The sequence below is a fragment of the Galeopterus variegatus genome, unplaced genomic scaffold, assembly GCF_000696425.1.
Source record: "Galeopterus variegatus unplaced genomic scaffold, G_variegatus-3.0.2 Scaffold1552, whole genome shotgun sequence".
NCBI lineage: Eukaryota > Metazoa > Chordata > Mammalia > Dermoptera > Cynocephalidae > Galeopterus > Galeopterus variegatus.
In genome coordinates this window covers 295,866-320,631 of record NW_007727663.1, presented here as the reverse complement: position 1 = coordinate 320,631, position 24,766 = coordinate 295,866, and the positions used below count along the sequence as shown (strand labels likewise).

General features: G+C 45.7%; 1 protein-coding gene across 1 annotated transcript in view; it reads left to right on the top strand.

The window, feature by feature from the left end:
• The first annotated feature begins 6,131 nt into the window (after positions 1 to 6,131).
• Positions 6,132 to 24,766, top strand: part of TMC7 (transmembrane channel-like 7) — a 53,588-nt gene continuing 34,953 nt past the window's right edge. The window contains exons 1-2 of the mRNA XM_008577625.1: positions 6,132 to 6,257; positions 21,054 to 21,297. Of these exons, the coding sequence (XP_008575847.1) occupies positions 6,191 to 6,257; positions 21,054 to 21,297 (311 nt within the window). The 5' untranslated portion in view covers positions 6,132 to 6,190. The remainder of the gene's footprint in view (positions 6,258 to 21,053; positions 21,298 to 24,766) is intronic.

The following is a 24,766-nucleotide window of genomic DNA, read 5'->3' as shown; positions in this document are numbered from 1 at the left end:
CCTACCTGCACCACTAATACGGAAAATCAAACAATATGCATACCCAAAGCTAACAGAAAGGGAGGATAAAACGAAAGTATTTTATAATAAGCTAACAGTGTAGGGAAAAAGAAATCTCTTTCCTTCCCATCTTAGGTTCATGGCTGGGGCACCTAGAATAAAAGACAGATTAACAAGAGAAAAGCATGCAAGTTTATTTAATGAAAGTTTTATGTAATGCAGGGGCCATCATAAGGAAGTGAAGACTCAAAGAAAAGGGTAAACCTGTAATTTTTATGCTAGGTTTGATGAAGAGGTGGGTAGTCGAGGAGTATGATTAGACACAGGAGGTATGATCTGATGATGATAAGCTGGGGGGGACTTAGCAAGGCCTTTTTGTCAGATTCTTCTCTGTGTCCCTGTGTCTTCAGAAATAAGGGTATTTCTTTCCTCTCGGTATAGAAAGGGAACCTCTCCAATAAAGGTGTTATGACCTGCTTCCGGGGGAAAGGGCAGGAGGAGGTCAGATAGTAACCTTCCTGATTTTGTGGGTTTTCTCAAATGTGAAGGTACCATATTTGGGGGTCTCATGTCCATTATTAGTAATGATAATCATTAATAATGAACTAGTGGATGGCTTCCAGAAGAAACACGACACATGGTACAGCTATAAAAGCAGTCCAATACAGAAGCGTGGTCTTGATGACTAACACGCTGAGCAGCTTTGATTTTCTGAAACAACGAATAACTCTTGGGAAAATTTGAGACTGAATTATATGTACCCTTCTCACAATGTACATGGTAGCTGGATTCCTGGAAAATTCAGTACATGTTACAATCATATAAAAATATTAGGTGCTGGGCCGGCCCCGTGGCGCACTCGGCAGAGTGCAGCACTGGGAGCGCAGTGACGCTCCTGCCACGTGTTCGGATCCTATATAGGGATGGCCGGTGCACTCACTGGCTGAGAGTGGTGCGGGCGACACCAAGCCAAGGGTTGCGATCCCCTTACCGGTCATGAAAAAGACAAANTAAGGACCCATGGGTGAAATGGTTTGTCTGTGACCACACAGCCAGTCAGTAGTAGGGCTAGATTATTATTACCAGTTGTAGTGATGATAGAAATTATATATTCAGCATCTTTGTGTCAGCCTAAAAGAAGAAACTGAGGCATAAATAAAAAACAGTTTATTTGGGCCAAATTTTTGGACTGCAGCCTGGGAAACACAAACTCAGTTGCCTTGAGAATATGCTCCAGAGGACAAAAGGGAAATCAGTAGTATTTAAAGCAAAGAAGGAGAATCTTAAAGGGGCAGTCCCAAAGTTTTTAGTCGAGAATTTACGTTGGTTCACTTAAATAACATAAGCTATTGTTGCCTATACATTGCTTGTAGCATCATAAAGTCCAGGAAAGTTAAAACAAAGAAAGAGTGAGGGTCACATTGTAAATCTTGTGTCAACATTCAGTTAATACACACTTGCTAGTGGCGGCAGCTTGTCTGGTAACTGCTACTGCTACTAGAATGTGTTTTCTTATCAATTATCCTGGACAAGGGTGAGGAAGATGTGATGGAAGCTCCGGGTTCATATGTCTCCAGGCCTGATAAATTTAGCAGAACTTGCATATCTCAGATTGCTCTGAGTTACTTTTTTTTCCCTCTCTCTCTCTCTCATTTGGGTTTGTTAATCATTTGACCCAAGAGGAAACATAGGGGTAAAGTAAAATTGTCCTATAATGCTTTAAAATAACAACTTTCATTTCTCAATTATGAATACAATTTCCTAGAGAAGTTGGAAAATGCAGAAAAAGCAATAAGATAAAAAAATGACTTCTACTGTCATCACCTAGGAATAAATACTGCTAACATCTTGGTAAGTGTTGTTCTAATTTACACACGCACACACATATACATTTTTACTGAAATTGGATTATGTCCTTTATAGTCCATTTATTTTTATTCAACATAGTATGAAAACATTTTTATATCATGATGTGAATTCTTCTACAATATCATAAAGACTTCCCTAGTACCCCATTCAATGGATGTTCTGTAATTTATACAACTGACCCCTTTGTGTTGGACATTCTCTTTTTTAGTTTGTTTTATATTTTAAATAGTGCAGCAAGATTATCATCAGGATGATCATAAAAACAGTGGTTGACTAAGTGGATTCTGGTGTCAGACTTCCTGGAATCAAATCTCAGCTCTATCACTTGTTAGCTCTGTGACATCGAGGAGATACTTGAACTCTCTGGGGTTCATTTTCCTCATCTGTAAAGTGGGGTTATGATAGTTCCTCCCTCACTGGGTTATTGCAAGGATTCAATGAGTTAATTCACATAAAGCACATTGAATGGTGTCTGGCCTCTCAAAAGTACTCACTCAATGTGGCTCCGTCATCATTGCAATTCTTTGTGAACAGGCATTATATATTTTTTTAAGGTAAATTCCCAAAAACAAAATGGCTAGGCTGAAAGATACGATTTTTTTTTTTTTTCATGACCGGCAACGGATTTTTTGTCTTTTTTCGTGACCGGCAACGGATTGCAACCCTCGGTGTTGCCCCCGCTCCTCGCTCAGCCAGTGAGCGGCCGGTCTGTATGTGGGATCCCAACCCTCGGCGGGAGCGCCGCCACACTTCCCAAGCGGCGCACTGTAGCAGTGCACCACCTGCCGCCGCGCTTCCCAAGCGGCGCACTGTAGCAGTGTGCCACCGGGCCGGCCCTGAAAGATACGATTTTTGATATTCTATGATAACCTGATCAGCAATGGAAATTTATTATTACTGCAAGCTGGTAAGTTGATTTTCCCTGTGGGAACCTTGATGAGCAGTCTGTGTGTTCTGCAGACAGGTTTTGAGGTCATGTTCTTCCATGTTAGCCAAGTTTTTTTGTTTGTTTTTACACTTACCTTTTTTAGGGCTGTTTTAGGTTCACAGCAAATTGAGAGGAAGGTACAGAGATTTCCCACATATTTCCTGCCCCCCCACATGCATCACCTCCCCCATTATCAACATCCCCCACCAGAGTGGAACATTTGTTACAGTTGATGAACCTACATTGACACATCATTATCACCCACAGTCCATAGTTGACATTAGGGTGCACTCGGTGTTGTACATTCTGTGGATTTTGACAAATGTATGTTGACATGAATCCACAATTGCAGTATCATACAGAGTAGTTTCACTGCCTTAAAAATCCTCTCTGCTCTGCCTATTCATCTTTCCCACCCCCCTAAACCCTGGCAATGGATCTTCTTACTGTCTCCAGAGGCCCTGGCTTGTGATTGGCATCTGAAGTAGGGGCAGTGTTGGGGGACTGAGACTTTAACCTGTGGGGTTTGACTCTACTTCCAAGTAGATAGTGTCTCAATTGAATTGAATTGTAGGACATCCGGTTGGTGCTGGGAGAGTTGGAGAATGGGTTGATGTGGAAAAACCCCACATATTTGGTGTCAGAAGTAAAGGAGCAGAGTTCTTCCTCTGGCATGTAAAGTGCCCTCTTTTTTAGCCCATTTTGCAACCCCACAGTCATAAGTCTTACACAGCCACCGCTACTGCATCGACATTTGGGATTTGTTCTTCCTCTGGCATGTAAAGTGCCCTCTTTTTTAGCCCATTTTGCAACCCCACAGTCATAAATCTTACACAGCCACCGCTACTGCATCGACATTTGGGATTTACAGTGTACAAAGCACTTCTGTTGTAGACAACTTGAGCAATGACAGTTGGTGAGGTGGGAGGAAGGGACAGGAAGCGGGGGAGCTGGGAGCTCTGTTTGTACCAGGGCAGCCTGCATTAGGACCAGGTGGATGGGACTGGAAATTTATTCCTGACTTAATTAGATCAAACTCTACCTCCCAGGACTTGGTGATTGTGACTCTGCGACTCAAAGACTCAGTCTTTGCAGAGTTGATGTCATTTTAGAGCTGCAATGTGGCCCTCTTTTGCCATCTGAAGGTAGAAGCAGACAAAATCAAGGGGAAGTATGAGGTGCTTTCAGGGAGGAGACAGCAACTGCAGAAGCCAGTAGGCAGGAACATGCTAGGTGAATTGAAGCAGCAGACAGGAGGTCAGTGATCCATCATGAAGTTGGTAGTCAGTGGGTTTGGACAGATCTTTCCAAGCCTGGCGGACACATGATAAGGAGGGGAGTATGTATTTTAAGTGGCAAGAGGAAACCATTAGAGGAGGGGGATGGTTAAGCAGGAAAATGACAAGATCCGATCTTTTCTGAGAGGTTGGCTCTGACTGCCAGGCGCACAGGCGTGGACAAGGCAGGGGGTCAGTCGGGAGGCAGTGGTTCTGGGTTAGGTGAGTGGTGCTGAGTTAGGAGGGAAGGAGCAAGGAGGAGCCATTCCAACTGCCCCTCTGAGCTGTGGTTCTTTTCTCTATAACCTGGACATCAAAGGTTCCCACTGACCTCTTAGGGATAATCAAAGTTAAATGATGCAATGCATGATAAGGGTTTGGTCCAGAGGAAGTTCTCAGCAAGTGGCAATTGTTGCTGCTGTGGATGATGCTGTTATTTCCCTAATGATAAAAGCCCTCCCCAAGCTGATATCCCAGTGTGGGAAACAGACAAAACAAAGTGCTAGGATTGAGTCGGTAGGGGGCACTGTGGCAAGCCACACTCATCCATGGAAATTCAGGCTGTCTCCAGTCACTGGCTGTTACAAACAACCCTGCAAAGAATATCCTGTACAAATATTATCGCTTGTGTTGCAGAATTCAAAATTTTTATGTAGTTAAATTTATTATTCTTTTTTGGTTTCTGAGTTTGGGTCAGACTTAGTAAGGTCTTTCCTTACTATGATAACTAAAAAAAAAAAAATCCCCACCTTTTCTTTTAGTACTTTCCATGATTTTACTTTTTTGCTTGGGTTTTCTTTTGTATAAGTTATGAGGTTGCTATCCAAATTAGTTTTCCCAGATGCTCTGCTAGGCACTTCAGGCAATTGCTCCTACCACAGGGTTCCACAGCCCTGGAAACTATGTTCTAGTTTTATATCCGCATTTTATAGGTGAGAAAACAGAGGCTCAGAAAGGTTGAGACACATGGCCCAGCTCACACAGGAAATAATTGGAAACCAGTTTCCCACCCAGTAACCCCCCCAATCACAATAAAAATAGCCTTTATTTTGAGCCAAACAGTTATTTAAACACACACACACACACACACACACACACACACAACTTTCTGTTTTAGAACAGTTTTCTATTTTCAGAAAAAATTTGAGGATAATACAGAGTTTTCATACTCTGTATTCCTCTACTATTAACATCGTACATCAATATGGTACATTTCCCACAATTAGTGAACTGATTGTGAACTGATTAAAACATGATTATTAACTAAAGTCCATATTTTGTTCAGATTTCCATAGTGTTCACTTAATGTATTTTAACTTGTGTTCCAGAATCCCATCCAGGATTTCACATGAGCATATCTCCTTAGTCTTCTTTTGGCTTTGACAGTTTCTCAGACTTTGCTTTTTCAAAAGTTGATTTTTTTTAAAAATGATCTCGACAGTTTTGAGGAGTAATGATCAGGTATTCTGTAGAATGTCCCTCAATTGGGGTTTGTCTGTTATTTTTCTTTTAGACTGGGATTACAGGTTTTGGGGGAAAAGGCCACAGAGGTAATGTCATTCTCATCACATCATATCATGGGTGAACACAATTCACGTGACTTATTGTTGATTTTTTTTTTTTTTTAAAGCTATTCTACTTTTTATTTAATTTTTTGGCAGCTGGCCAGTATGGGGATCCAAACTCGTGACCTTGGTATTGCAAGGCTGTGCTCTAACCAACTGAACTAAGCGGCCAGCCACTGTTGGGTGATGTTAACCCTGATCACCTGCTTGAGAAAGTGTTTGTCAAGTGTAATCTGTAAAGGTCCCCTCCCTCCCTTCCACACTGTACTCACGAGAAGGTTGTCACTACGTGCAGCCCACACTTAAGGAGTAGAGAGTTAAGCTCCACCTCCGTGAAGTATCTACGTAAATAATTTGGAATTCTGCTCAGGAAATTTATCTACATTTCCCCCTTTATTATTTATCTACTCATTTATATTTGGCAATTACCTTTAATTTTATGCTTTAAACTGCAGATGAATAGATGTATAGAGGGAGAGGAAAAACGGCGGCGGCGGCGGCGGCGGCCGGAGCGGGTCCCCGGCGTCCTATCCGGAGCGTGGCGCGCAGCCATGAGCGACTCCAGTGTCAGTGCGCTCCCGTCCGGCAGGCCCAGCAGGCAGCCGGTCGGCCACCAAGGTAGGGCGGCGGGGACCGCGCGCTCCGGGACGGTGCTCCAGGGTTCGGGGGACGCACCGCGGGCGCCGGGTGCTGGAGGTTGGCGTGGGTCACGGTCCCCTCCCACCTCCCTGCGCCGGCTGCTCCTGGCTTTGGGGGAAAGCAGGTGGGAAGGGGGATCTTTCTTATTCCTGCTTTTTCTCCTCCAACCCATCCTCATACAATTCAGAGGGAGCATGGCGCTGGAATGGCAGTCCGGACCGTAGTGGGTTGGCTTTCCAGGTATTGACCGAGGGATCCCGGGCCAATCTCTTGTCTGTTCAGTGAAAAGATTGCGAGAGCCCCGTCAGCCCTAACATTCTGGTATGACGTGCCTGCCTCCTACATATTTCAGACTTTACCATTAGACCGTCTTGAAACTGAATTCTCCTTTGGCCGTTTATTGCTGTGTGATCTTTGGTAAGTCGCTTGCCTTCTCTGAGCCTCAGATTCTCCACCAGTAAAATGGGAATAAGATAGGAGGCGGTGGAATTAGCTGAGAAATGTGTGAAATGGCTAGCACAGCGCCTGGTACATAGAAAGGCACAATAAATAGGAGCCAGCCAAGCATTATAATCTTCTCTCTCTCTCTCTCTCTCTCTCTCTCTCTCTCTCTCTCTCTTATTGGGTAAAATTTACAGTAAAGTGTACAGCAACATGATTTTTTACATAAATATATACAAGCACCAGAAAAGTTGGCAGCACCCTGGCAGGCTTCTTTATAGCATTTGTGTCTTCTATTTGTCCTGAACAAAACACAAGACCCCGCTGTGGGTATTATCTGCAACATTTTCTCCATTTCAATTTGAGAATAGAGATTTCACAAAACAAAGGCTTTAGAGTAAAACACATTGGACCCTTCCAGTTAGATTGTTCTCAACATCTAGAAGAAAAAAAAAATGTAGAAGAGATCCAAACCCTGGGAAAATGCTCAGGAACCAGAAAACAAAAGTCAGGCTGGATTCAATGCCAATTATTTTCCAGCTCAATATTGCTGGCGTCATCTCAATTTTAGCTTTTTGATAATAGCCATTCAACTATTTTTCTAGTTGGTACTTATCTTCCTCTTATTTTAGCACAGTCCATTACCTTGAAGATGCCAGCTCCTGTTTCCCATATAGAGATTGTGCGATTCATATTTCTTGGATCTTAGCTGAGTGTTTAAGGGGACTCTAAGCGTTTTTTTATGAGTACTTTTATTATTGGGGGAGGGTGGCTGGTGTGGGAATCCAAACCCTTGACCTCGGTGTTATAACATGAGTATTATTACTGGTCCCTCTAACTAAAAGGTCTCCCCTGCCCCTTGGACAGATGATGTTTTATGGCCTTGTACCCACCAACATGGGTTGGAGGCTCAGAAAGGACTGTATTTGTAACTTTGTAGCACTTTGTAAACAGTGACCAGTTGTATGGGCAACAAGGGAGGACAGTTGGGTGGGGTGCAGGAGACAAAGGGACTTGATTTAAAGAATGGGAAGTATGGATACTTCTAGATGATGAGGAAGATCACTCCCCTGCTTAACTAAAACTTTCCAGTGGCTTCTCGCTGTTCTGAGAATTAACTCTGGGCTCTTCCATGGCAGCCAACAAGTCCTGATGATTAGACCCCAGCCCACCTCTCCCGGCCCTCGTCACCTCCAGCTCTCCCTTAACCCACCTTGCTCCAGCCACACTGGCTGCCTTCCCATTCTTCCAACACAGCAAGGTCATTTCTGCCCCAGGGCCTTTGCATCTGCTGTTCTCTTTGCCTCGATTTCACTTTTCTCTGACCCTCAGTTGGCAGCTGCTTCCTCTGCCTGTCAGGTTTCTGCTCAAATGTCACTCAGAGAGGCAGACCTCTGGGCCATCTTGTCGGAAGGAATGTCCCCATCTCTCCTCCCCTTTCCAGTTACCTTGCTCATTCTTTCAAAGTACTTATGACTATCTGAAGTCGTCTGGTTTGATTGTTTCCAGGTTTAGTAGCTGTCTCTCCTTCTAGAATGTGGGTGCCATAAGAGCAGGGGCTTTGTATTGTTTCCCTAGAAACTAAAATGGTGTCTGGCACTAGCAGATGCTGCTTATATTTTGAGTGAATGAAGGAGTAGAGCGTACCCTCAACCGTGCTGGCCGCTGTAATGTAGCGATTATCAGTATGGACTCTGGAGTCTTAGGTGCAAATCCTTGTTTCTCCACTTACTGGTTTTGTCATTGGGCAAGGCAATTAAGTGTTTGGTGCTTCAGTTTCCTTATGAATTAAACAGAGATAATGATACTACCTGCTGCAGAGGGCCATTATAAGCATTAAGTGGGTTCATTTATATAGAAAACTTAGTATTTGTCTTAGTTACCTATGCCATTATAAATTACCCCAAAACTTAATGGCTTAGAACAATAATAATCACTTAGACTATCTCACAGTGTCTGTGGGTTAGATATCGGGAGTGACTTATCTGGGTGGCCTGCCTTAGAGTCTCTTAGGAGGTTACAGTCAAGGTGTCGGCTGGGGATGCAGTCATCCAAAGGCTTGACTGGGGCTGGCAGATCCCTCCTAAGCTGGCCTTTTCACGTAGATGGTGACTTGATGCTGGCTGTTGGCAGGAGGCCTCAGTTCCTCTCCATGTGGACCTCCCAGAGGGATGCTTGAGTGTCCTTCTGACATGGCAGCTAGCTTCCGCCAGAGTGGATCATCCAAGAGAGAGTAAGGGGGAAGCTGTAACATGTTCTATGATCTGGTCTCGGAAATCACACAGTTATTTCTACAGAACCTTATTGGCCACATAGGTCAGCCCTATTCAGTGTAGAAGGGGCCCGTGTAAGGGCGTGAATGCCAGGATATTGGGAGGGAAGGATCACTGGGGGCCATCCTGGAGAGTGGCCAAGGTACCATGTAAGTGTGAACTGTTACTATGTATGTCTATGCCTCCCTGCTAGATGGTAGGCTCCAGAAGGGCAGGGGCTGACCCTGTTTGGTTTACCACTGCATCCCTGTGTTTAGCCCAGTGCCTGGTGCATAGCAGGCCTCCAGTGAAGAGTAGCTGAGTGGATGCCCTTCTTGATTTGGTTCCCCCCATTTCCCCCCAACACCCACCCAATGGTCTCCATGTTGCTTCCTGAGCCTGCTAAGCCCCTCTTCCTCTACCAAGGGGACCATTACTGTACTTGGTTATAAGACATGCATACTCCTCTTCTTTCAATCTGGTCTCACTTCCTTCTGAAAGCCTTCCTGGACTACCTCCCCTCCCCAGGCTGGACTCTGTGTCCTTTCTCGGTGCCTACACAGCCCTGGCCTCACCCTGTCGAAGTATCCATTGAACTGTATTCTTGCTTCTCTTGAGGTGTGTTATTTTTAAGAGCAGGGATTTTGAAATTGAGCAATCCTGGGTTCAGACCAGGCTGGACTCTGTGTCCTTTCTCGGTGCCTACACAGCCCTGGCCTCACCCTGTCGAAGTATCTATTGAACTGTATTCTTGCTTCTCTTGAGGTGTGTTATTTTTAAGAGCAGGGATTTTGAAATTGAGCAATCCTGGCTTCAGACCGTGACTTGGCCCCTTATAAGCTGTGTGGCCTTGAGCAAGTTACTTCTTTTTCTGAGCCTTAGTTTCCCCATCTGTAAAGTGGAGGTTTTGATAGGAGTAGAAGCTGGGGGACCACCTTGTCTCAGGGGCCCCCTAGACAGGGGATTACTGCCCTGAGCTAGCCCCTGCCTACCTCTCATATTTCTCTTTCTTTATCTCTCTCCTCCCTCCCTCCTTTCTTTTCTTCCTTCCTTCCTTTTATGGAGGTATAATTCACATAACAAAATTAACCATTTTAAAGTGTACAATTAAGTGGCATTTAAGACATTCACAATGTTGTACGACCACCACCTCAGTCTAGTTGCAGAACATTTTCATCACCCTGAAGGAAACTCCATATTCGTTTAGCATCCTTCCCCATTCCCTGGCCCCCAGCCTCTTACAGCCAGTGACCTGCTTTTTGTCTCTGTGGACTTGCCTATTCTGAACATTGCATATAAACTTCTGCCTTCTTTCACTTAGCATAATGCTTTCAAGATTCATCCATGTTGTAGTGTGTATCAGTACTTTATTCTTTTTTATGGCTGAATAATATTCTATTATATGGATGGACTACATTTTGTTTATTCATTTATCTGTTGATGAATATTTGTTTTTTTATGTTGTTGTTGTTGTTGTTGTTTTTTTAAAGATGACCAGTAAGGGGATCTTAACCCTTGACTTGGTGTTGTCAGCACCACGCTCTCCCAAGTGAGCCAACCGGCCATCCCTGTATAGGGATCCGAACCCATGGCCTTGGTGTTATCAGCACCACACTCTCCCAAGTGAGCCAACCGGCCATCCCTGTATAGGGATCCGAACCCATGGCCTTGGTGTTATCAGCACCACACTCTCCCAAGTGAGCCACGGGCCAGGCCCTTCATTGATGGATATTTGGATTGTTTACACCTCTTGATTCCTGTGGATAGTGCTGCCATGAATATTCATGTAGAAGTTTTTGTTTGAATATCTGTTTTCAGTTCTTTTGGATATATGCCTAGGAATGGAATTGCTGGATCACATGGTAATTCTACATTTCACTTTTCTTGAGGAATGGCCAAACTCAGTGATTCTCAGCCCTTTTGTGAGGGGTGACTATGATCATTCACCCATTAGTTGGTGGAGGGTGGACACTGAAGTGACTCAACCAAGATCTCCAGATTGCTGTGACCAGGCAAGATTGAACCCCGTGTGATAGCTGCAGAGCCACTGCCTCTCTGTGCTCCTCAGGGGACACCACTCTTGGGAGGGGACCTGGAGGGCACTGACGTGACTGTGTTTGGATTAACCCTGACTGTGTTGGTCAGGGAACACCTGGAATAGGAAAGGGGCAAAAACCCTCAGGGCTCCTCCTGAGGAGCTAGAATCTGTTTTTCATTTTGTTTTGTTTTTAAGATAAATGAAGAGTGCCTCTGACAGTTTTTATAGAACCCGCCTGGCCCAACTCACCAGTTTTCAGCTGTGTGGCCTTGGGCAAGTCTTGTATCTTCTCTGAGCCTCAGGTTTCTCATCTGTAAAATGGGAATAATTATGCTTCTGTCTGCTAAGGTCATGGAGAAGATTTAATAAGATAAGCAAGTCAAAGACTCAGTACCATGCCTAGTGGGCACTGAGCACTCACTTGGTAGCTGTTGGTAACTGTTACTATTAGTGGGGCCTTCTCTAGCCCTAATATTAAAAGGTTTGATGACTGCATGTGCCGTGTGCCTGCACTTTCAGGAGCTATGCTGTTAGGTGTTTCTACAGCTAAACAACTATGCTTGGGGCCTGCTTCAGTGTAATGGACTGTATTAACCTTGAAGCCAAATAACCATTTGACCTGCGGTGTTTATTTTTTTCCCTCTTATCTGCTAAGCCTGTTCATCCTGGTCACTCATCACACTTATGTAAAGGTGTCACAGGAAGGTGGAATGTTCTGCAGGTCTGACACAGCTGGAGATGACACAGGCCATTTTTAGGCTGGCGTAGTTCTCTAGTGACCCACCCGTCTGAATTATTTTTTTCCCCTCTGTCTGTAAGAGGCTGAGCCCTGCTCAGCAACTCAGGCCCAGATTAGACCCAGAGGCCCTCGGTGGCTTTTTTATTTGTTTTTTCAGGAAGTGAAGAACTTAGAAGGATAAAAGGGGGAAATAACTTTTCAGTGTTGTGAACTTTGTTGCAATCTGACTGCTTTTTAAAGAGTATTGTTTGAGTCTGGGACCACCCAGACTTCTGCTGGGCTGTCCCTCCCCCAGCCCCACTCAGAGGAGGAGGAAGGGAAGAAAATCGACTCTGAGCGATGACCATGAACCAGGCCCTGGGGATTAGTGGTGAAGGAGGCAGGCAGGGTCCCTGCTTTCACAGAGCTTCTGTTCAAGACAGACACACACTAAACAGGTCAAGAGAAAAATAAGGTAATTGGAGCTGCCGTAACTTCTGGGAAGCAACTGAACAGGGTGATAAGAGAGAGGAAGGAGAGGTCTGCTCAGAGGGGGTGGTCTGGAGGCCTCTCTGAGGAGATGACTTCCGAGCTGAGGCCTGAGGGATGTAAAGGCACCAGTCTTATGAAGTGCAGGTGGACAGAACATTCAGGGACGAGAGCAAAGGCCTGGCAGTGGAAATGACCTTGGTGCATTTGAGGAGGCCTCAGGCTGGAGCTTAGAGGAGGAGGAGACAGGACGAGGCCAGGCAAGCAGCAGCCAGTTCAGGAGGATCTGGCAGGCCCAGGTTGGTAGTTTGGTTTTGGATTCTGTGTGTTACTTTCTTTAATTCTTTATGACAACTCAATGAAGTAGGTGTTATTTGCCCATTTTACCGCTGTGGAAACTGAGGCTCTGAGAAGTTATCTGACATGCTACCGAAACAGAAGACTATTAATGTTCTAGAGCTCATGTGCCTAGCTACTCATTTGAGACGTTTTTACTGAGCAACTACTATGTGCCAGGCCCCATGCTAATTGCCAGGGGTGTAAAAGCAAGTGAGACCTGCTGAGATCTTTGCCCTCATGGTTCAGACCTTAGCTCAACCTTGGGCGAGGTTCTTATCTTCTCTGAACTTTTCATATCTGCAAAATGAGGATATTAGATAAGAAGGATCAGTGGGGTAAAGTAATTATGAGGATCCCAGGCGATAATTATGTAAAGGTGTGGCATAATCATGGTGCATGCCCAATAAAAGGCTTGTGCTTATTGTTGCTTCCAGGAACGCTGGAACTCTCCTTTTTGGAGAAGTCCTGGCCAAGGAGAAAAAACACTCCACATAAGGAGTAGCTTGATCCATAGCAAGATTACCCATTGTGGGCCAACCCGGTGGCACACTGCTGTAGTGCGCTGCTTGGGAAGCGCGGCGGCGCTCCCGCCGAGGGTTCGGATCCCACATACAGACCGGTTCCCACTCACTGGCTGAGCGAGGCGCGGGAGCAACGCCGAGGGTTGCGATCCCGTTGCTGGTCCCGGTCCGGTACGGGGGCAACACTGAGGGTTGCGATCTGTTGCCGGACACAGAAAAAGACAAAAAGGAAAAAAAAAAAAAAAAAAGATTACCCATTGTGAATTTAAAATCTTCATGTATATTACGTCTGTCAATAAATAACCAGCCATAGCCTACAAGTATATAACACAATGTATCAAGCACTGTCTTTCTAAGCCAGGGATCTGCAAACTCCAGCCTATGCACCAAATCCAGGCTGCCACCTATTTTTGTAAATAAAGTTTTATTACCACACAGCCATGCCCATTCATTTATGGATTGTCTGTGGCTGCTACAACGGCAGAGCTGAAGAGTTGCAACAGAGACCATATAGCAAACAGTAAATATCTGGCTCATTATAGAAAAGGTTTGCTGACCTCTTTTCTAAGCACTTTACATGATAGCCACCTAATCCTCAGGACAGCTGTATGAAGTGGGAACTGTTGTCCCCATTTCCCAGGTGGGAAAACTGAGGCATAGAGTGGTCAAGAAACTTGCCAGGGACACAGGTGACAAGAGGAACTGAGGTTCGAATCCAGGCAGGGTGGCTTAACCGCCGTGCCTTGTCCCCTCCTCAGACAGACAGAATCACAGTAACTGCTGCACAGACAGCTTGAAAACCAGGAGACCTGGGATCTAAGACCAGGAGTGGCTCTGATCACTGAGTTAGTCACTGCTCCCAAAGAGTGTTTGCTCATCTAGTTGTAAAGCGCTGGACCCAGCCAGGCCCCAGGCCTCACCCAGGTGCCCGTCAGCATGACTCACGCAGGTCCTCCCAGACAGTTATTTTGAAGTCTGCCAGATGGAGGAGGCTCCCAGGGCTTCTGGCTCCTCCCCTTTCAGGCTAGGCTCCAGGCTCCCATGAATGAGGCCCCTCTGTGCTGTCCAGTACAGCAGCCACTAGCCACATGTGGCTAGGGAAATGTCAGTTTAATAAAGTCTGCTAAAATTAAAATTCCTTTTATCAGTCACAACAGCCACGTTTCAATTGCTTAATAAGTCCCATGCAGCTGTGGTCGCCATATTAGACACTGAGATATAGAGCATGTCCTTCATTGCAGAAGGCCAGTGCAGCCCAAGAAATGGTGCCCTGGCTTGGCTTATAGCCATGCTACCCTGTGTAGCTTAGGGACAGATATAGTCAGGGCGATCCTGTTAAACCTGATCAGATCCTCACTCCTCTGCCATAACTCCCCCCAACACTCTCACCTTACTGAATAAAAGTCATTGTCCTTACCATGACCCATAAGGCCCTGTGTGGCCTGGCTCTTTCTCCCCTGATGGCCTCTCCCATCACTATCCTTCCTATGACTCTCCTAGTCTCCTGCCTGTGCCTCTAACTGGCTGAGTGCCCTTCTGCCCCAGGACCTTTGCATGTGCTCTTCTCTCTCCCGTGGATGCTTCTCTCCCAGATAGCTGCAGGACTACTTCTCTTACTTTCTTACATTTCTTTGCCCAAATGTCACTTTCTCAGGAGATGGTCCTTGGCCACTCTTTAAAATTGCCTCCTCCTTTCCCTGACCTCCCCATCTCCCATCCCTGACTTATTTTTCACCACACTTATCACCATCTGAAATATACTGTTCTTACTTGTTTGATGTGTGTCTCCTCCAAATAGAAGTTTCATTCCATAAAGGCAGGGAAATGATGTGTCGAATTTAAGGCTGTGTCCCAGTCCTAGAACAGGGCTTACGTCATAAGTAGTTGCTCAATAAATCTTTTTGAGTGACCGAGTGGATGAGTGAGTGAGAATGGATGGTTGGGTAGTCTTTCTAGGAGTAGGGCAGTGATGTGTACCTGGCCTGGGAGGGTTTTTAGCACTTGATGGACATGTCATAGCAGCTTCAACTAGAGTCCCTGGACTGTATGAGCTCCTGGGTTAAGACCCTTTGGTAGCTATAAGCACACATTATTCAGGCACCCTACCTCTAGTTAGCACCCAAAGTAAAAACAATGTCACCTTAGTGAGTGGAAAGAAGTCCAAAAGTTTCTGAAATTGAGGTCCTCACTGCCTTATTGGTAATATCAAATCATGTGTGCATGCACTACATTTTATCATTTTGTGAGAAAAAAAAAGCAAAGCACATTTCTAATAGGGCTGGTTTCTGTAAAGCATCTGAAATGAGAAGAATGTATATATAGTCAACATCTCAGTCAATATTTCTTGCCCGTTTTTTCTTTAAGTTTTTTTCAATTGTGAAAAAAAATCCATATAGAAAAGAACAATGTTCAATGCTTAAATTCCATAAATCTTTTTCTCATTTTTTGGCATCCCTGCTTTGCCGGGATGCTGAGCACATACTTTGGGTGGCTTGGTTGCTGTATCCAGCATTGCCTGTACCCCCAGCACCAAGGTCATTCATTTCCTATTCATTTCTGCATTCACTCATTCTTTCAGCAGGGATTGAGCATCTGTCGTGTACCAGGCTCTGTGCTAGACTCTGGGGATTCAGTGGTGATGGAGAAAGACAGGGTCCCTGCCCTCATGGAGGTTACAGCATAATGGGTGCTTGCCAAAGCAGCAAGCAAGTAAGTCTTCATCCTAATTCCCATGGAAGCTGGCAAGAGGCCTGGACCCAGTGACCCACAAAGTCCCTTGTCACCCAAAGTTTCCATGACACTGTGAGTGGGAAGCAAAACCCTGCCAGGAACACAGCCTCAGCACCAAATAAGGTCGGGCTAGGTTCTTGGCAACTGCCCCAGAGAAGCCGGTGGTAGTTTTAGTGCCATTTAGATCACGCTTGGCCCACATCCTGAAAGGGTTCATGCCCAGTGGTAGGATTTTGTGTCCTATGGAAAGAGATGCCAAGAAAGTTAGGGGCTGGCCAGTTAGCTCAGTCAGTGAGAGCGTGGTGCTGATAATACCAAGGTCCAGGGTTCAATCCTTGCACCGGCCAGCAAAATAATAAAATAAAATAAAAGTAATTAATTTTGCCAAGAAAGTTAGGGGCTGGCCAGTTAGCTCAGTCAGTGAGAGCGTGGTGCTGATAATACTAAGGTCCAGGGTTCAATCCTTGCACCGGCCAGCAAAATAATAAAATAAAATAAAAGTAATTAATTTAAAAAAAAAAAAGAAAAGAGAGTTAGGACCTAACGATGCTCTCCAGACGTGCCTGCCTCTGCCTATTCATTCATCCAATCATTCATTCTTCAGAGAGAGGGCCTTCTGTGAGCAGGACACTGCTCTAAGCCTCAGAGGGACTAACTTTACCCTTAACCTGGAAGAATACCAGATACTAGAAGAAGGAGCTGTGCCTGCCTCTGCCGTGTTTCTCCTGTAATTACTCAGTCACCCTTTCACCTAAATAACCTCTTCATTGCTGAAATCTTGCTCCAGCAGCCAACAAGTTTTGGGAATTCCTAGATGGAGGCACCACGTATCTGAAATATCCTCCCCTCTCCTGGGCAAATGGTCACCAGGCAGCCCTCACACTGATCACAGGACTTAAAGTGGCCATGCCAACGGTGACACTCAGCTGGAGCAGCACAGTAGAGTGTCTGACAATAACCATAATGAGACATCCTTACTCTCCTTTGAAGGTGAGAAAACCGAGGCTTAGAGAGGTGAAGCGGCCCACCCTTCTAAGACGTGCAGGAGTCTGTCTTCACATCAAAGCCTTGGGCAGGTCACCATCTCTCTGGACCTCAGTTTCCCTGTTGAAAATCCAGGGCAGTGAATCCGTCTTTGCCTGCTTCTTCAGGTTGGCATGAGACATCAGGTGATGTCATGCTTTGAAGAGTGTGTGGTCCTGTCTGAAAACAGGAAGAGGTGGATCCTGGTTATAAAAATAATGATGCCCGTGTTCAAAAGTATGGTTGTGATATTTTTTGTTTGAAGATGGGGAACTTCCTTGGAGTGTCTGAAGAGGAAAAATCCTTCCTCTTCAGCGATGGCCATTTAGAAAAGAGTTTTCCACCAAGGACCGTCTCTATGAAATGTGAATAGAACATATTCTTCCTGGGAGGTTGTATGGAAGAATGATCAGATAATTGCCTAGTTTATGTGTGTGGCATTTTAACATTTTCAAAGCACTTTCAAATCCATGACTCATTGAATCTGTTCATGGAGGAGACTACAGCTTTGGGGTCTGATAAACCTGTGATAGGTCCCTAGTTCCAACAGTTACTGTATGAGTGAGCATGCCACTTAACCTCAGTTTCTTCATCTGTAAAATAGGAATAATTCTATTCAAAGAATAGCTCAGAGTATTAAGTATGATGATAGCACATCAAGTACTCTGAATAGCCTGGCACAGGCAAGTGCTCGGTAAATCTTAGCCAACATTATTTACGCTGTTTGTAACCCCATCCTTGCCACCACACTGATGAGGTCCATGGTGTTATATTCCCCATTCCTGAGATGGGAAAAATGTGACTCTGTTGTCTTGCCTGGGGTGGCCTGGCTAGTAAGTGACAGGCTAGTGTTGAAGCCAGCGCCTGTCCTGGGTGCCTGACCCCACAGTTGCTGAATATTCAGTAGGTGAATGCTGTTCTATATTCAAAGACATTTGTTCCTGGTTAATAATAGCTCTTTGTTGCTGCCTGGAGAGGGGAGTGCTTGGACCTTGCCTTCCGGGGCCCCCACCCTGCCATACCCCTATTTGCTGTAGGAAGCCATTGTTACTAATGGAAGTGTGTCATATCCTCAGGGTGAGTAGGAGCAGGGAATTGAAAGGGTGAGTGAAGCAGGCAGGCTTGTGTCATCTGCGTGGCTGTGTGTCATCTGCAGCGGGACAGCTGCTCCTCTGTGTCTGAGCCTGCCCATCAGGGAAAGGCAAAGATTCCAGATCTGTGTGGCAGAGCGAGGCTGCGGCTGGTTCTCTCCCCATCTCTCCCCAGCCCTTCCTTCCTCAGCCTGTTAGCTCATTTAGGGAGCCCAGTGTGTGCTGGGCACTGCGTTGAGATCTTCTCTGCATCCGATCACCTTCCTTGCTCATGGGTGAGTGGTGCCTGGGTAAGACCTGTCCTCAGCCTTGCAGTCTCCAGAGTGACCCTCTAGAATGTGGGCAGAGCATGACACGATTTGGCTCCCCTCAGTGCTTCTCATGCGAGTCACATCTGAAGGTCACACCACAGCCTGCAAAGCCCGACGTGGTCCAATCCTGGCCACCTCTCTGACCTCAGCGGTTGCATTCTCCCTATCCCAGATGCCTATTGTTACTTAAACTACTCTGAATGCAGTGGCTTAGCCGTTTTGTTATTTCTGCTGATGCTGTGCATCAGGATTCTAGGAGACGTCACACTGCTGCCTGTGACATCTGCTCAGGCCAGAGTGACCAAGACAGGCTTTTCATGGCAGGGCCCGGTGAGGATGCCCGGGGGCCTGGGGCACAAGCCTGGGACCTTGGTTCTTGCTGTCAGGCAGTTCCTTAGTTCTCCTTGTAGGCTTAGAGCCTCTTCCTCTCCACATGGCTGTCCCAGCACAGCCAGACTTCATACATGGCAGCCCAGGGCTCCTGAGAGCATAGAAGTGGAAACCCCCAGACCCTTTTATGACTTGGGGCTGGAAGTGGCAGAGCATCCCTTCTGTTGCTACTTTGGTTAAAGCAAGTCACAGCTCTAGCTCAGATTGCAGGGGAGAGCACCACAGAGGAGCTGGTGTGACTTATTGGTGGCCACCAACAAACAGTCTGCCAGGCTCCTGTTCATTCACTCCTCTCCAGTCACACAGGCCTGCGTGCTCTTTCTCAAACATGCTGTGCACAGCCCTGCCCCTGGGCCTTTGCACTTGCTGTTCCTGAATATCCATAGTCTTGCACCTTCCCTTCATTCAGCCCCAGCCAAATGTCACCTTATAGAGGGACCACACATGACCCCATCTTATCAAAAATAGAGCACCTCCCCTATGTCACCTGTCTCCTTACACCACTCTGTTTTGTTTTTTTCTTTGCACGTAGCACCTCCTGGCATAATATTTATTGCCTGTTTATTGTCTGATCTTCCTGTCCCTCACCTTGGAATGTAAGTGCCAGAATAAGTGAGTAGGCCATTTACTTTGCTCACTGTGGTATCCCTAGCTCCTGATAGGACACATGGTAGATATAGCTGCTGAATGAACGAGTATTCAAGATGAGGAAACTGAAGCTCAGAGAGGTTAAGTAACTTTCCCAAAGACACACAGCTAATAATCAACACAGCAGGGATTCAAACCCAGTAATTTAGCATCTAACATGAAGTCATAGGAGCTTTGCTGCCTATAGGGGTAATTACTCACATAATGATTGTTGCCTCCTTCCTTCTCTTCCTGTGTTCTCTCTGTTTCTATTCAGTGATCTTCCTACCACTAAAATCTGATCAGTTATAAAACCCATCTTGAAGGTGTCTTCCCTCACCTTCAACAGAAAGCCCACCTGCCACTGCACAAGGCACAGCAAAGCTTGGCCTCCAGCTATGGCCAGATGTAATAGAAAGAATGTGGATTATGGAGTCAGATAGATCTGACTCTATTTCCAGCTCTCCAATCACAGGCTGTCTAAACATAGGCAGATTAGGAATGTCATTCATTCATCTGTCCATCCAGAAGTATTTATTGGGCTCTTGCTCTGTGCCAAGGATGGTGCTAGGTCCAGGGGTACAGTGGTGATATCAGCAAAGTCCCTACCCTCCAAGAATTTACAGTCCAACAGGGGAGACAGACATCACTCACACAAGTCACACAAATAAATATGTATTTGCAGATTGTGATTAGCTCTGGGTTTGGGAAAATGTGTTAATAAGGCACCTGTATAACAGTACAGTGAGGCAGAGACAGTTTCCCTATGGAAGTGACGTTTGAGTAGGAGTTCTTAGGGTAAAGAGGTGGAGCAAGTTTATTCCAGGCTGAGAGAACAGCATCTGCAAAGGCTCTGAAGAGGAGGGAGTTGAGCCCATGTTAGTATCTGAAAGATTCTAAAATATGTGTGGTTGGGAGGCTAGGAGCCTGAGGAGAGGTGGGCAGGGATCAGATCATGCAGGGCTTTGAGGGCTCAGGCAAGGGGATGGGGAGTGCATACATGACTATCTTCTCATCTATTAAATGGGGATAATAATAGTACCTACCTCAGTACTTGTGTCTGTGGTCCACTAAGGGTCTCTCGTTGAAGGCTGGTCTGGGATGGCCTCAGCTGGGTGACCATCGCTACATGGTCTCATCCTCCAGCAGGTTAGCTTGGGCTTGTTCCAGGTGGGCTGCAAAGAGAGGCCGAAGCCTGCAAGACCTCTTGAGATGGGGCTTAGAAATGGCACAGGATTGCTTCTGTGTTCTGTTGTTCCAGGCAGATCACAAGGCCTGCCCAGATCCTATGAGTGTGTGGGAATCTCTTAACACACAGGAAATGCTCACTAAACTCTATTATTATTACTGCTGATGTTATTATTTCCATGCATTTGTATAGCACATTATGCTTTTCAAGGTTTTATTGCATATTTTCTTCTACCCTACACTGTTGAGGATAGTTGGAGCAAATGTTATTAACCCATTTGACAAATGAAAAACAGAGTTTAGATAACTTGCCCAAGGCCACACGTTGGCTAGTGGCTGCAGCTAAACACTAAAACTTAAAAGATATCATGCAACTTAAAGCATGTTTACAAACACATCTACACAAAATGAACCCATTTGCCCATGTGTTCATTGTTCTGAGCACCATGATGGCAAATAAAATAAGATCCAAATGCTTTTGTCTCTGGCCCAGGCTAGTGACTATATGCAAGGTTTAGTTATGTTCTACGAGATCCTAGTCTCCCAAGGTTTTTGGCTTCCAAGGTCATTGGAGTGAATGATGGTTTTCTTCTCTTTTTTCTTTTTTTCTTTCTCAGAGAATCTCTCTCTGGACTCCAGTTGCTTCTCCTCTCCACCTGTGAACTTCCTTCAAGAATTGCCAAGCTACCGGTCAGTTGCACGCAGGAGGACAAACATCCTTTCCCGGGACAAGCAAAGTGGCATTTTGCTGAAGCCAACTGACTCTTACAGCTCCCAACTGGAGGGAGGAATCACTGAAAACCTCAGTAACCAGTCCCTTCGGAAGTATGCACTGAACATCTCTGAGAAGCGGAGACTAAGGTTTGTTCACTAGCCACCCGGGAGCTACATGATGGATGTTATGGGCACTGGTGCATTTTGTATGTGGAATGCATTTCCTGAAGAGCTCACCTAATTAAAACTTTATTCCTTAGGGTAAGCTAAGCCGCTGTGTCAAAGATACCCAAACATGTAATAGCTCACATATTAGAAATTTATTTTTTGCTCAGATAAAATACTTAGGTTCAGGTCAGTGGGGGACTTTGCAGCCATTCAGGGACCCGAGCTTCTTCCCTCTTGTGACTCTGCTCCCTCGAAAGCCACATTTTTGTTTGAATCCAGATAGCAGAGAGGGAAAGAGTATGGAGTATGAGTTCACCAGTTAGCTATGCAGCATAATAAATCACCCCACAACTTAGTAGCCTAAAACATCATTTTCAGAAGTCTACAAGTCAGGTGGGTTACTCTAGTCTCCGCTGGGCTCCCTATCTATCTGTGGTCAGCGGTGGTTGGACAGGGGGCTCTGCTGATCCTGGCTGGGGGTCAGCTGGCTGTAGGCTGGTCTGGGATGGCCTCAGCTGTGATGATCACATAGTTTCATGCTCCATCAGGCTAGCCTGGGCTTGTTCACATGGTGGTAGCTGGATTCTAAGAAAGGAGCAGAAGACTCCAGGGCCTCCTGAGGCTGGGCTTAGACTTGGCACAGCCTCACTTGCCCTGCATTCTGTGGCTAAGAGATCACAAGGCCAGTCCAGATTCAGTGAATGGGAAAAGAGATTGCCCCTCTTAATGCAAAGAGCTGCAAAGCCCCATTGCAACAGGGTATGCACACGTTAATTGAGGAATCGGGAGAGGTTATGAACCAAGTCTGGAAGTTACATGTATCTCTTTTACTTATATTTCTACCAGGGACAATTTAGTCACATGGTCGTACCTAATTGCCAGGGAGGCTGGGAAATGTCTCTAGCTAGTGACAGAGATGGGAAACACGGATTTCGGTGGTAGTTTGCCATCTCCTCCATTCTCGGGGAATTCAAAGAATTGTTTTTCCCATTGGTTTGATATAATGACAGAGGTGGGTATTTCTGCTTAACTCTCTGTATTGCAGGAGCCCCAAATCTGAAAGGGCACTCACACAGTGTTCACCTATTCCAAAGAAACTCACCCAATATTGCAATAGGCAGAGATACTGGTTTATTCAACTTTCGGGAGGTGCTGATGGCAGCCAGTCAGGTAGAAATCTGCACCACCATGGGGTATATACAACAGTTATATAGTGAACAGATCAAAGGAGAGGTGTAAATCATTTACATGCTTATGTGTAGACCCTCACCCAACTCAGCTCCCACAAGATGTGGCTGAGTAGATAAGTTAACTTACTTCTTACCCTCCTGGCTCCAGAGTAGTTTAACATTAGTGTGCTAGCTACATTTACATGCTAATTAATTTACTTGGTTCCTGCTTCCTACAGTCTTCCATTTGTCTTAAAGGAGATGTGCCTTTCCTTAGGTAGCTACCTTGGCCAGGGGTAGTTTCCAAGGGGGGAGGGGGAACTCTGGTGTGCACAGGGAGGAGGAAATAGGTCTATGTCCAGAATTTACCTTACACTCTCTAATTGGGGCCACCCACGGGCAGTAGCATAAATACAGTGAGTGATGCCCTGTGCCTTGTAGCTTTGAAGACACATGAACCTTGGAGATTTTTATTTTTAATTTTGGGGGCCTTGTATTGCAAAAAACATGTGAAGAAAGTAAGACTTTATGAGTATATTTCATTTTCCACTCTTTCAGAGTCATGAATTTTGGATTCTTATAAAATACTGCTGTTCTGTATCTAGCTTTGCCACACCCAGGAGGGAGACTTTCTTCCGTCGAGGGACTTCCAGGCTAACTGGAAAAATGAAACTCGTGGGCTCATGCGGGGAGGAGCTATGTCTGTCTGGTTCACCAGCAAGTCCCTAGTATTTGGNCTCACCCAACTCAGCTCCCACAAGATGTGGCTGAGTAGATAAGTTAACTTCTTACCCTCCTGGCTCCAGAGTAGTTTAACATTAGTGTGCTAGCTACATTTACATGCTAATTAATTTACTTGGCTCCTGCTTCCTACAGTCTTCCATTTGTCTTAAAGGAGATGTGCCTTTCCTTAGGTAGCTACCTTGGCCAGGGGTAGTTTCCAAGGGGGGAGGGGGAACTCTGGTGTGCACAGGGAGGAGGAAATAGGTCTATGTCCAGAATTTACCTTACACTCTCTAATTGGGGCCACCCACGGGCAGTAGCATAAATACAGTGAGTGATGCCCTGTGCCTTGTAGCTTTGAAGACACATGAACCTTGGAGATTTTTATTTTTAATTTTGGGGGCCTTGTATTGCAAAAAACATGTGAAGAAAGTAAGACTTTATGAGTATATTTCATTTTCCACTCTTTCAGAGTCATGAATTTTGGATTCTTATAAAATACTGCTGTTCTGTATCTAGCTTTGCCACACCCAGGAGGGAGACTTTCTTCCGTCGAGGGACTTCCAGGCTAACTGGAAAAATGAAACTGGTGGGCTCATGCGGGGAGGAGCTATGTCTGTCTGGTTCACCAGCAAGTCCCTAGTATTTGGCAAAGAACAGGACACATAATGGCGAGAATGATAATAATAGTGGCTAATAGTTATTAAGCACTTACAGCCAACCAGGTGTGCTTCTTAGCTCTCCATTTCCTTTTATCAGCCCTCTGAGACAGGGTTTCTCAACCTCAGTACTGTTGATTATTGACATTTGGGGCCGGATCATTCTCTGTTGTGTGGGGCTGTCCTGTGCACTGTAGGATCTTTGCAGCACCCTGGCCTCCACCTACTAGATGCCAATAGCACCTCTCCCTCCCCTCAGTTGTGACAATCAAAATTGTCGCTAGATATTGCCTGATGTCCTGTGGGGGTGGCAAAATCCCTCTCAGTTGAGAATCACTGGTTTAAGGGTAGATACTTTATTAACCCCACTTTACAGATAAGGAAACTGAGGCACGGCACAAAGAGGCTTGTTTGAAGGTTCAAGGCCCTTCAGTTGACAGGAGCTGCCTGTCTAATGGAGGAGGAGAGGCTGGCGGGGGTGGAGGTGTGTGCCACATGTTGTGGAATGGCTGGCAGAGAGCCTGTGCTGTGGGGAGGGGACAAACTTTCTGCTCATGTGCAGTCGAAGTTGGGGCTGTCTATGCCCCCCCACTTATGCAGCCTTCCAGCCACACCAGATGTTCTGCTTTTCCCAGATTCCTCACATTGCCTCTCTCACGTTCACGCCTTCGCATCTCGTCTTTCCCCTGCTCCTTTTACCCCTCCCCCAACAACAGTTTGGACTTGGGGATCTGCTCTGTGTTTCTGGAGCCCCTGACCATGCCCCCTTCTCTAGTGCTCCTCGCAGTGCAACTGTGGTGGTGGGATTTCAGGGTGTCAGTCTCCCCTCTAGACTCGGGGTTGGCTAATTTTTTCTGGAAAAGTCCATCTAACCTTTTCTGGAAAAGGCCAGATTGT